General features: G+C 37.6%; 1 protein-coding gene and 1 long non-coding RNA gene across 6 annotated transcripts in view; one reads left to right on the plus strand and one right to left on the minus strand.

The window, feature by feature from the left end:
- Positions 1-332: 332 nt before the first annotated feature.
- Positions 333-12,426, minus strand: part of LOC131530555 (NACHT, LRR and PYD domains-containing protein 12-like) — a 79,039-nt gene continuing 66,945 nt past the window's right edge. For all 3 annotated transcript variants that reach the window (XM_058760892.1, XM_058760890.1, XM_058760891.1), the window contains 2 exons: positions 914-1,087; positions 333-826 (listed from right to left, as the gene is read on the minus strand). In XM_058760892.1, the coding sequence (XP_058616875.1) occupies positions 820-826; positions 914-1,087 (181 nt within the window). In that variant the 3' untranslated portion in view covers positions 333-819. The remainder of the gene's footprint in view (positions 827-913; positions 1,088-12,426) is intronic.
- Positions 6,549-11,175, plus strand: LOC131530557 (uncharacterized). Of its 3 annotated transcripts, XR_009268424.1 has the most exons (5): positions 6,549-8,152; positions 8,333-8,417; positions 8,678-8,761; positions 8,925-9,011; positions 9,756-11,175. It is a non-coding gene; the product is annotated as an uncharacterized LOC131530557 (long non-coding RNA). The 3 variants fall into 3 exon arrangements; XR_009268423.1 differs by having other exon boundaries at positions 6,549-8,417; XR_009268422.1 differs by having other exon boundaries at positions 6,549-8,761.

Genomic DNA, 12,426 nt, shown 5'->3' on the forward strand with positions numbered 1-12,426 from the left:
CATGGCACAGCGCACAGACCTACCCTTCACTGACTGCACCTGTACTGCCTGCCGGCGGCCCTTTGAGCGCGCGTGATCAGAAAAAAAGACGCAGTCTGGCCGACTATCAGCAACGCGATGCCTCTCCTATGGACACTAAGACCACGTCCACCCCTGCCACCCCAAGGCTCGAAATGATCACTTGATGGTGCTTCGTGAACACTCTCGCCATTTACGGTGGCGCCATTGCTTATGCAAAGATGTTACCGATCATTAGACGGCTGATCGTCATTTCCAAAGGCAAATATTCCCCTTCAGAGTCAGAATAGGCGAATAACATATGCAACACATCCTCACAGTACAACTTTTTATTAGCCATTTGGCGATTTTCTCTCACAAATCTCACAATTTACTCGGATGCTATGAACTGAACTGCTTCCGCATCAATGACACGATAGCTCACTTTCTCTGCTATTTCCTCGAACAATTTTGGTCTAGAATCGAAGTACTACATATCTGCCATCTAGTGGTAGGGAATACAAATGAGATATTACACCATATTAAGAACTATAGTTTGTTTAATGAAGTATGACGTCTTGTTGCAATTTTGCGACTTTGGTGCTTAGAGGGTTAAAAATCCTAGAACTCAAAAATATTATTATATATTGACATTATCACTTTTAAAATATACACAGTAAGAAACAAATCAGCTTAAATATATCACAAATGATACTACTGGATCAGTATCTGCATTCATCCAGATGACAATCTTGTTCAGGAAATGTTGTTTTGATTCACTTGTTCAGAGCTTTTTTCCACTATGAGTGTGACTGTTATTAGTCAAATACTGTAAAAATAAAGAGAAAGATAAAATACACTAAAAGATCTGCTTTAATATAATATAATAAATGAAAGCACTGGCTCAATAACTTACTCTAGTTTCTCCAGTTTATAGTGTGGATCCTCCAGTAGCGTAGAAAGCAGCTTCACACCTGAGTCTCCTGGTTTATTATCACTCAGATTCAGTTCTCGCAGGTGTGAAGGGTTTGATGTCAGAGCTGAAATCATAGCAGCACAGCCTTCCTCTCCAATACTGCAGCTCCACAGCCTGCAGAGAGGTGAAGAACATAAATGATCTCTGAGATTGTGTTTAAGCTTTAGGGTGTTTGAATAAACCATACATTTTCCCACACACTTAAAAGTGCATCTTGCCTTAGTAATATTGTAACAGGGCTTGTGTTGCCACCTTTATGACTTTATCAGGACATTTATTTTGAAATTATTGTTTGAGTAACACTGCCATCTAGTAGCAGCCATTTTGTTTAGTTAAAAACAGGGATTAGCCAGAGCACATGGCTTGATAGATGGAGCACCTAAGTTTTCTCTTAATGCTGTTCCTGGGACACTGTTTGTCTGTAAGTGACTGAAAGTTATTATTTTCATATTAAGAAAGTGTCATTGTTGCTTTCGGAAATGCATAATTTACCTGCCAGTAGTTTTAGCTTTTTCTTTTCTTTTTTTTTTTTTTTTTTTTAGTGCATCTGTATATTTATATGTCTATTTTGTGTGTTCTGGTATTTTCAGTTTTAGAATAGGCTTAAATAAAAGGGAAAAAGAAAATTTCAGTTAAACCCAAGAAAAGGTATACATTGAGGCATTATTGGAGTTTCATCCCTCATGTTAACTGGATTCACAGAGCAATGCATTGTGAGGACAGTACAGTACAGTAAAAAGACAAGAAAACAACAGGTTCAAGCACAAGACAATACTGCGCATCATCACTGAGTCTACACTCAGGGAAACAGTACGAGTTAAGGCAATCAAACAAATTACTCCGTACAAGAAAATGAAACTGAAGGGCAACAATCAGAAAGTTATGTCTGCAAGAAGTGCTGATAGCAAGTCAATTGTCAAAATCAACACAATCCTCAAGAAGCAGACAGTCTTCCATTGGTTCTGTAGCTATCAGAGCAAGAGCTATGGCTGAAGCAGCATGTGCACAGCTGCCTTTTGCTGAACAAGAAGCGGATATAATAAAGAAAAAAGTGTCTACATCATCTCAAAAGTAGAAAGGCAGTTGCTGTTGCATTAGTGGAGACTGCAGCTTATGAAGAAGCAACTGAAAGTGGAGAGTTAGTTGAGGAACCCCAAGTCCCCGAAAAAGCTCTCAGCCCAGCTGAACGGACTAGTGATGATGTGCAAAAGCTCTCACAAGTATGCCTTGAAGACATCCCACACAAAGTTCAACCACAGGAGCACCTCAGAAAAGTGAGTGAGTACTCAATTTCGTTTCAATGAAGTCACATGAAATCAATCAAGCTTATGATGGCAACAGTCAAAAGTCTTCCAGTCTTATATGAAATGTGCAATAGTGCAAATCACTGAGGTAATCTAGTTGTAGAAAAAAATAAAATAAATGAAAAAATCTAACATTCAAACAAGTGCTGTGCTGCAGTGGTCTCTTTTGAGAGGTTTTTCCCTAAACAAATCAAACTGATCAACATGTTCAGGAGAGAGGACACTGCGTTCTGCATGGGCAATATCACCTGCAGTGCTAAACACACACTTGGATGGTACACTGGTACCAGGAATGCACATGTAAGTTTTGGCAAGGTTTGCCAGGAGGGTAAACCCAGTTTGATGACTTTTCCACCACTCCAACACCTTACCCCCAAGTCCAAAAATGCAGCGTCTCTGTACTTAAGTGAGTCTCACCTGAGAGACAAAGGGCCCGCCCCTAATGGCCCATCAGTGTGACTGTGACTTTGAGGCAGGTAAGAGAGAATGTGAGGAGATTGGAAAAAATTATTATTATTTTTTTTATTATTTGTATTTTATTTACAACACAGCATAATCAAAACATACATAATGAAGGTCAAAGACACATTATTGTGAACGCTGATCTAACCACAGAGATGTGAACAGACTTTGAGTCATTCCTGCAACAGATTCTGTTCAACAAGTGAAACAAGTAAATCATACCTGATATTTACATGTTATTTAAGTGTTTCTACTTCTTTTCATGGATTCAAGAAGAAAAAACATAATCAGTAGAAAAGGAGCTTGTTTTAACATAGAATATCAGTGTAGTTGAACATCTGATGTTGGTACGGCGCTCTCAGAGGAAAACAGTTTGAAGAGACATCAGGATTCATCTGTGGTGCAGGTATCTGACTCAAAATACAAACAATCAAAAAAAACATTTGTGAGCATATTAATATCAGGAACATCTGTGTATATACGTGTACATATACACATATATGTGTTTTGTAGCCATAGACTCACACATGCTTTGTACTTATTACGTTGACCTAGTTTCCTTAGTTCCCTTGATTAGTTAATTAGCTCACCTGTTTCTGTTTCCCCTTGATTACTTCTAGTATTTAAAGCCTGTGTTCTCCCCTGGTTCTTGGTCTGCTATTATTTGATCTGTGTGTTTGCTACCCCTCGCTCCTGGATTATTTCTGTTTCTTGTGTGGATTAATATTAAAAGACTCTGTTTGGACATTACTCCTTCGTCGTGCGCTTCATTAGAAAAGACACTGTAACAGTACTATCATAAAAAAGAAGAAAGAAATTTTATATCTGAGAAACTGATTATTATTGTTTAGCACGTTATTAAAATCTATTTCTGAACAGAGTAAGCTATTAATAATAAACATGTACTAAACATACTTAGACTCATAGCATTCATCATGTTACAGTGTACACTCATATTACTTTTATTGTTTTATACTGTATGGAGCAGCAAAACATCATCGTGCCGTAAGAAATTATATTCAAATTGTTTTACACTATTTCAAACATTGTAGTCAGGAATTATACTTTGGGAAAAACCCAACTATGATTTTGTAGTCATATAGTCTAGTATGTATGATTTTATAGTAGCCTATGATATGATTCTGTAGCTACAGACTCAAGCATGCTTTGTACAATAAAAGTATGTACTTTGTACTATAAAAAAGGATTTTATATCTGAGAAACTAATTATTATTGTTTAGCACACTATTAAAATCGATTTGTGAACCGAGTATTAATAATAAACATTGTCTAAACATTCTTAGATGCGTAGCATTCATCATGTTGTAGTTTGGGAACAACCCAACTAGTACATCTGTTCAAGTTTGTCACAATAAAACGTTAACTAATGCAAAAAAGAAACATTACTTACTCATCAGGTTGATCTCCTCTACTGGATGAAATCGTGTTCTTCTTTCGAGGGAAATCCTGCCTTTACTCAGCGCGTCTTCTTCCAGAAACGAACAGTAGCCGCGATGAGGATCTCCTCGCTCTTTGTTTGTGTTGGGCGTTTGCACGTGCGTATGTCCCACGTGGCTATTTACATATGAACAGCGTGAGCAGGATTTCATTAGAGATAATGAGTTAGACGGGAAAGACTGAACATCGTGTTGGTTTCATACGGATTACTTCATCACAGAATGTTTGTTTTCGATAAGAAAAAAGTAGACGCTTTCTATAGATATAACTCCCATGTCTCTGTGTTGAGTATTTGCTGAGTTACAGTTCATTTTAGTGACGCGTTTCTAAAAGCAGTTCGTGGAGATGGAGAAGACAGAAAGCGCACCCTGTTTGTTTTCTTATTTTTCCAAAAGCACAAAGTTGTGTTGTTATTATGAGTGTACACAAAAAAAAGTAGACAGTTAACAGTTTTGATTGATGTATAACACTTATTTGTGTGACCAAAATCAACAGAGTATTTTGAGTGTCTTTTGCACTGATCTTAAAAAAAAAACTAGTTGGTATCGCTGGCGATACAGCCAACTCCAGAGAGTTAAAGACCCATCTCTTTAACCTGGCGTATACATAACACACTAATATGCTTCTAATATTCATATCCGTTAAAGGATTGTTAGGCTGCATTAATTAGGTCAACTGGAACCGGGAACACTTCCCATAACACCCAATGTACTTGTTACATCGTAAGAAGAATGGCATCTACGCAAATATTAGTCTGTTTCTTTCTTATTCCGAGGTCACTGTAGCCACCCGATCCAGATCAGATGGTGGATCAGCATCTAGAGACGACCTCTACAGCCCTGAACGTCAGCGGAGACCAGGACACCTAGATGAGCCCCAGAGACAGATCCCCAGTGAAGACCTTGTCACCTAGATGGCCATCGGGACAAGACCACGGGAACCAGATGAGTCCTCTACACCAGTGGTTCCCAAACTGGGGGGCGCGATCCCTAGGGGGGGCGCGGAGTTATGATAAGGGGGGCGCGGCAAGGCTAGTGTACATACAGTCAGCCGATATTTATAGGGATGCACCGAAATTTCAAAAGAGAAAAACGGTCCAATGAGCCGAAAATATCTGCCGCGCCGCCCGGCAGTATTCAGCACGCTCTCTCTCTCTCTCTCTCTCTCTCTCTCTCTCTAATCACTGTCGTCGTGACACTCCGCTGAATATTTCGCTCTATGAATGTGCGCAAAGCAAAGTCCGCTCAAATAATGCGCCAACAGAAAATTTCTATGTATACTTTCTTGTATACTTTCTATGTAACATGCTGTAGTACAGCTGTACTGCACAACGGTGGTAAAATGACGCCACCCTCTCGTGACGCTATGCTCTGATAATAATAGCTTTGTAGGTCTATAAAAAAAGTTATATCCAATTCTGTTTAATAAAACTGAATAAAAGTAATATATTGATTGATATTTAATATTAATAGGCTATATTTTCTGTCCAATTTGATTGTTACTTTCAATAAACGTGGTTATTTTATTGGCTTGTGATTTTTAAATTCAGTATCATTAAAATTGAGTTAAATTTAAAAAGTCTTACAAAAATGACTTATTATTATTATATCGGCCAGTAATTTTCTTTTCGGTGCATCCCTAGATTTGTATGTAAAAATAAATGTTTTCAGGGTGATACAAGACCCCACTGTGAAATTATCTTGGTAATTACAGCTTCTTGCCACATATGTAAATAAATGAGCAGAAAATATTAATTTCATCATATTTTATTACCTCAAGGCGACTACGCAGTACCGCTGCAGCGGTCTGTTATCAGTTCTAGCGGTTGTTGTCGTTAAATAACAGACCACTAGATGGTGCAATTGATTAATCATAAATGAGAATTGCCGTTAGCCGAATAAAATTATGAATGAATGACGCATTCTGCTCTAACCATGGACAAGTTTTTGAAAAGACAACAAGTGCCAGGTAAACATAAAGTAGATGATGAATCTACTTCAAACATCACGGGCCTCATTTATATAGCGTGCGTACGCTCAGATTTGATCGTAGAGTGTGTGCGCACTTAAATCCACGCCAGCGCTCATATTTATAAAGACGGTCTTTGACGTGGAAAAGTGCTTAGCGTCACGTCAGGGTCTGAGCAGACGTACGCACTTTTTATTGTCGGAGTAAATTATGATGATTGGTAATATTTTATATGTTAATGACATTAATTAGGAGTCGTTTTCAAGGCAGAGAGCTGAAACCATTCAATTGCGTGCAAGTTGAAGATCATTTGCGATACATAGATTTCACATCTGAAAGAGACGCGTATCGCGTTTTCTGTTAAATACGTTCATTTTATGAATCAAACGTACACATATTTGAGAAATGATCGTAAGATCAAATTTAGGATGGTTTCTGCGCAACATTTTATAAATGAGGCCCCACAACTACAACAAAGAGAAGAAAATATGATGAGGCATATCTGTATAATTCGATTTTTGTGCAGAGGCGAGTTTGAGAAAATCTGTTGAAAACAATGAATACTGTTACATAGTTAAAAATAATAATAATAATAATGTTGAAGCTGCATGCTTTACTTTTAATGCTTCTACTCTAAAAGGGACTAGTTTCTTATTTAGTTTTTTTATTTATTTTTTCAGTAAGTTGTCACACTGAATTTGTGTTAATGAATTACAATGTTTCAAACAAATCCTCCTGGAGGTGTGTTTATGTGTATGTGTGGGGGTGGGAGGGCCTTCATTTTTTTTATTCTGCAAAAGGGAGGCACGGCAGAAAAAGTTTGGGAACCACTGCTCTACACAATCTGACTTTGCTGCAGTTGGAATTGAACTGCTGGTTCGTCTTGTCAGAGGAGAACTGGCCCCCCGACTGAGCCTGGTTTCTCCCAAGGTTTTTTTCTCCATTCTGTCACCGATGGAGTTTTGGTTCCTTTCCGCTGTCGCCTCTGGCTTGCTTAGTTGGGGACACTTCATTTCCAACGCTACCCCTTGCCGTTTCAATGCACTGCTTTCTACAAAAGAAATGGAACCCAGTCTTCATGGAGTTTTAAAGGTGGCTGTAAAAATCATGAACTTTGTGAAAGCCAGAGCCACCAACTCCCGGTTATTCACTGCTCTCTGCGGAGGTAGGCACTGATTACCACACTCTGCTAATGCACACTGACGTGAGGTGGCTGTCCGGAGGGTGGGTATGAAGGTAAATTTGGTGCAAAACAACTGAGCGTCCGTGACAGCAGAATTTGTAGTTGTAGAGAAGAGTCACACATGTGTATCAGTAAATTTGAGGCCACAGACAAAAGTTGCAAACTTGTAGATTTTTTTCTCTCTCCCACAAACACAACACAACAGATACACCTTCTCGAATCCTTCATTGCAGATACACAAATCCTATTCTACGGATCACAAATCAAGAAACTCGTACGCTCACATGTTTTGCTACTATTGCTGCAGCGAATATGTATGCAAAACACACTCACACACCTGCATCAAAAATGTGAAGTCGCGGACGAATTTTGTACATCCGCGTATTAGTATTTGAATCCTTGCAATGAGATTTGCACACTTGTAGAATGTTTTCTTACATATATATTTTTTTTCTTGGATGCCTTTTCTAGCACAAACACAAGTACATAACGACAACGGCTTGAATCTGCTGCTACGAGTCTCAGATGCTGTTTTTCACTTGCAAATGACAAGTTTCGCACACTCTCCCTTTTGCACCACATATCTGTGTGACAAATGGTGCAAAAGTGATTTGTGCATCTGTAGAGGCAGCGGCGGCCAATCTGCAGAGATCAGAGAAGTTCAGCCAATCAGAAGCTACACTGTATCCGGTTTTTGTTATTCTTTATAGTTCTTCGGTTTTTTATGATCAAGTTTGTGGATCTTATCGTCTGCAACGTCGAGGGTGTATTTTGGAGCCATCGCAACAGTGATTACATCAGCTGGTAAGTTGAGTTAAAATCAGTTATTCGAAGTAAATTTTTAATCAGGGAAGCATAATTCTACACTGCCTTTTTATCGCAGGTTATGTCAGACGTTACATAACAGCGAGCTAACGTGAAAATAGTAAAGAAAAATGAGTTAAGACACACCGCTGTTATACATCTTTTGTATTTTATTTTCAGGTTTTAATCTATTGGTAATGTCACCTGCAACGGAGGTGTATTGGAGTCTTTTCCTGTGATTGAATCATAGAGGTGGTAACAACAGGTGAGTGAGCTGCCATCAACTACTATATTAGCTGAATTAGACACTGGCTGCTGCTCACTAACCCACAGAACGGGTTGTATAGGAACGGACTAGCAATATATGGGAAGTTTGGCTAAGAAATATTATTTGTTTATTTGTTTATTTGTTTATTTTATTATAACCTGTAAGTTCTGTTATTGTATGGTACTTTTTCTTTCTTTCTTTCTTTTTTTCTTGCCATAAACTAAAATAACACTAACAGGATTGTGACTCTGTTACAGGAGATTGCTCCAAGCAAAAACAGGGATGCTGACTATGAAGGGCAGAATCACAATATGGCCAGCTGTCAATTTTATTGAAATTAGGTAACCCAAAATACATTTGATTTTACATTATATTTACATTCATGCTTTTGCCAGATGCTTTAATGCAAAGCAAACTGTGCTGCATTATGTACACATTTTTATTGAGTTAAGTTACCCAAACAGTATTTTCAATTACTGCTTTTTTATTATTATTATTTTCTAGTTTGTAGTCTGGATCATGTCATCTGCAATACATTCCAGTTGGAGGCTTTTTTTGTGATTGCTATTGTTACGGGAATAACATCAACTGGTAAGTTAGCCGAAGTAAACTAGTTAGTTTTTTTTTTTTTTCCCTTGATAATCAACCCCATTATTTCAGCAATATAACACTAAGCTCACAATGTCAAATGCAGAAACGTTAATTCATATGACCTCGAGGCTAGACTATTGTAATGCTTTATTGGGTGGTTGCTCTGCACATTTAATAAACAAACTACAGTTGGTCCAAAATGCAGCAGCTAGAGTTCTTACTAGAACCAGGAAATATGACCATATTAGCCCGGTTCCGTCAACACTGCACTGGCTCCCTACTAAACATCATATACATTTTAAGATCTTGCTAATTACTTATAAAGCCCTGAATGGTTTATCTCCTCAGTACTTGAGCGAGCTCTTATCACACTATAGTACTACACATCCACTGCGTTCTGAAAACTCTGGCCGTTTGATATACCTAGAATATCAAAATCAACTGCGGGCGGCAGATCCTTTTCCTATTTAGCGCCCAAACTCTAGAACAATCTACCTAACACTGTTCGGGAGGCAGACACACTCTGTCAGTTTAAATCTAGATTAAAGACCCATCTCTTTATCCTGGCGTACACATAACACACTAATACACTTCTATAATTCAAATCTGTTAAAGGATTGTTAGGCTGCATTAATTAGGTCAACCAGAACCGGTTTACACTTCCCTTAACACCCAAAGTACTCGATACACCGTTAGAAGAATGGTATCTACGCTAATATTAGTCTGTTTCTTTCTTATTCCGAGGTCACCGTAACCACCCGATCCAGTCCGTATCCAGATCAGACGGTGGATCAGCACCTAGAGATGACCTCTACAGCCCTGAACTTCAGCGGAGACCAGGACATCTAGATGAGCCCCAGAGACAGATCCCCAGTGAAGACCCTGGTCTCCTAGACGGCCATTGGGACAGGACCACGGGAACCAGATGAGTCCTCTGCATAATCTGACTCTGCTGCAGCATGGAACAACCTGCTGGTTCGTCTGGCCAGAGGAGAATGACACACTATCTCGACACACTATTTCCCCGTTTAATACTGTAAAGCTGCTTTGACACAATCTGCATTGTAAAAAGCACTATATAAAGTAATGGTCACTTGACTTGACTTTGACCTACTGTTTGATCTACAGGAATGCATTATAAGTAATGTATTATAAATGTAATGATTTGTGATGGATTATCAACTAATTATGCACCTTCCTTGTAGGTGCGTTCAGAGAGTATATAGTGTTTTTATTCATCTCAAAATGCATACAGCACAAAATCTGGCAGTTAGGGAAAATTCTGTAAACACTTGTTTTAAATATTTTTTTTTTCTTGTTCTTGCAGGTTCATTCCGAGTATCAACCCTGGTGGTGTACCATTCAGAGTCACAGATCAGATGGAATTCTGGGAAGAGGGTGCAAAGACAAAGCATCAGCCTGAATCCCCTCATGGTGTTTTTCATCAGAGAGCTTGTCAACTTTGCCAATATTACTGAAATTTAACGCAATACAAACAATTTTTTACTGTATTTTTATTTCTGTGAAGTCTGTTTTGCCATGCTGCAGACACAAAGTCCCCAGGGGACTGTGGTGATGCCTTTTTTCAGCTAGCACATGCTGGAGATGAAGATTTGTAATTTGTATTTTTAAAAAGAACATGTTCAACAATTAAAAAGAATATTATAAAGACAAATGCTAATGAGTTAGTGATCTTTATGAGGTTGGGGTTGTAAAATAATATGGTATACAGTGTTGTACTGCAATTAGATTGTTTTATACAGGTAAAAATTTTAAATAAACTAAACAGTACTAATATTGACAATACAGGAACTTTAAATGAGAATACAGTAATAATACATCCAGCTACTGTAAAATTTACAGCAATCTCTTTACAGTGTAGTTTAGGTGCCTATCCATTGGCACCTGAAAGAGCAGGGGGTAATAATAAAATAATAACTAAAGCTGCGAGCATCTTCCGGAGCGGACAGCAGCAAATACCAATAAAGGTACATTTTCTTTCTTTTTCTGAAATCACTCACTGTTATACTGTACATTTGTTCATAATTTGTAAAAAATATATTAACAAATATATTTAATCGTCTTGTATATGACACTCATAGTAATCTATTTAATTAGCGGGTTTATCTTTTATGAAGCCTCTTTGTGAGTTGAAGCAGGGATGGGCAAACTATAAAATATGTTATTAGTAACATTCTAAAATAACTGTATGTGGAAGATACACAGTTACAACTTCTGTGGGGCGTGAAGAAAAAGTAATGTAACTAATTACTGTTGCCAGAAAGTAATAAGTAAAGTAACAATATTACTTTTTAAAGGAATAACTAGTAATGAGTAATATATTGCATTCTTTGAGTAACAAGCCCAACACCGATTGTTACTTTACTTTGCAACGGTAATTAGTTACTAGTTGCATTACTTTTTCTTCACACCCCACAGAAGTTGTGTCTGTGTATCTTCCAGATAAAATTCTTCTAGAATGTTATTAATAACATATTTCTGCCTCATCATTTGACCAAAATCCACATTGGATTGCAGTCAGAAGTTATTACCAACACACTCAATAGTGATTGATAGGGACATTTAAGTAGAAGTATTGTATTAATCTCATTAATTGTCATGTGCAGCTTGAAGCTAATTGTAATTTCTCCATTACCATATACATTTCATTATGTATTTTATCAAATCGCATAAGTTTGTAAGAAATGGTTTAATTTTTCAAAAAGATATTGAATAATAGTAATATAATGTAGCACATGCTGATCAGAGGGATGCAATGCCAGAGTAAAGTACAGCCACAACTTACACAACAGTGTTCAAATCATCTTTTTTCCTGACAAAATCAATATAATGCAATATTTCTATCTGCTAAATGTAAGCTTTTCCATATTCCAAGCTTGCCTGCTGCACTGGGGACATCACATGCATGTGTGAGTCATGAAAATTATGAAAATAAATCTAGGAATTATTTGATTGTTGGATTTTAAATCAGCGGTGTTGAGCCATAAAAGTAACTAAGCTGTTTTATGGATGGCACCTGTAATATTATTACTGACATCTTATTAGTAATTAGTTACACTACTAGTTACTGCAAAAAGTAATATTATTACAGTAACTAAAAGTTACTAGTTACTGCCCAACACTGATTAGGACTACTAGAAGGCTACAGGTAGGTGAGTTTTATCAGGGTTGGAGCTAAACTCATTTAATATTTAAACTATAAACAAATATACTGTACAGTATAACAGTGAGTGATTTCAGAAAAAGTAAGAAAATAAAACATACCTTTATTAGTTTCCGCTCTCCGCTCCGTAAGATGCTCACAGCTCGCGAAAGTTTTTTTTTTCTTTTTCCTCGCTGCTGATAGGCGCCCAAACTAGCTCTTCTGATTGGCCAAACTTCTCTGATCTCTGCA

This window comes from Onychostoma macrolepis, chromosome 22 (assembly GCF_012432095.1).
Source record: "Onychostoma macrolepis isolate SWU-2019 chromosome 22, ASM1243209v1, whole genome shotgun sequence".
NCBI lineage: Eukaryota > Metazoa > Chordata > Actinopteri > Cypriniformes > Cyprinidae > Onychostoma > Onychostoma macrolepis.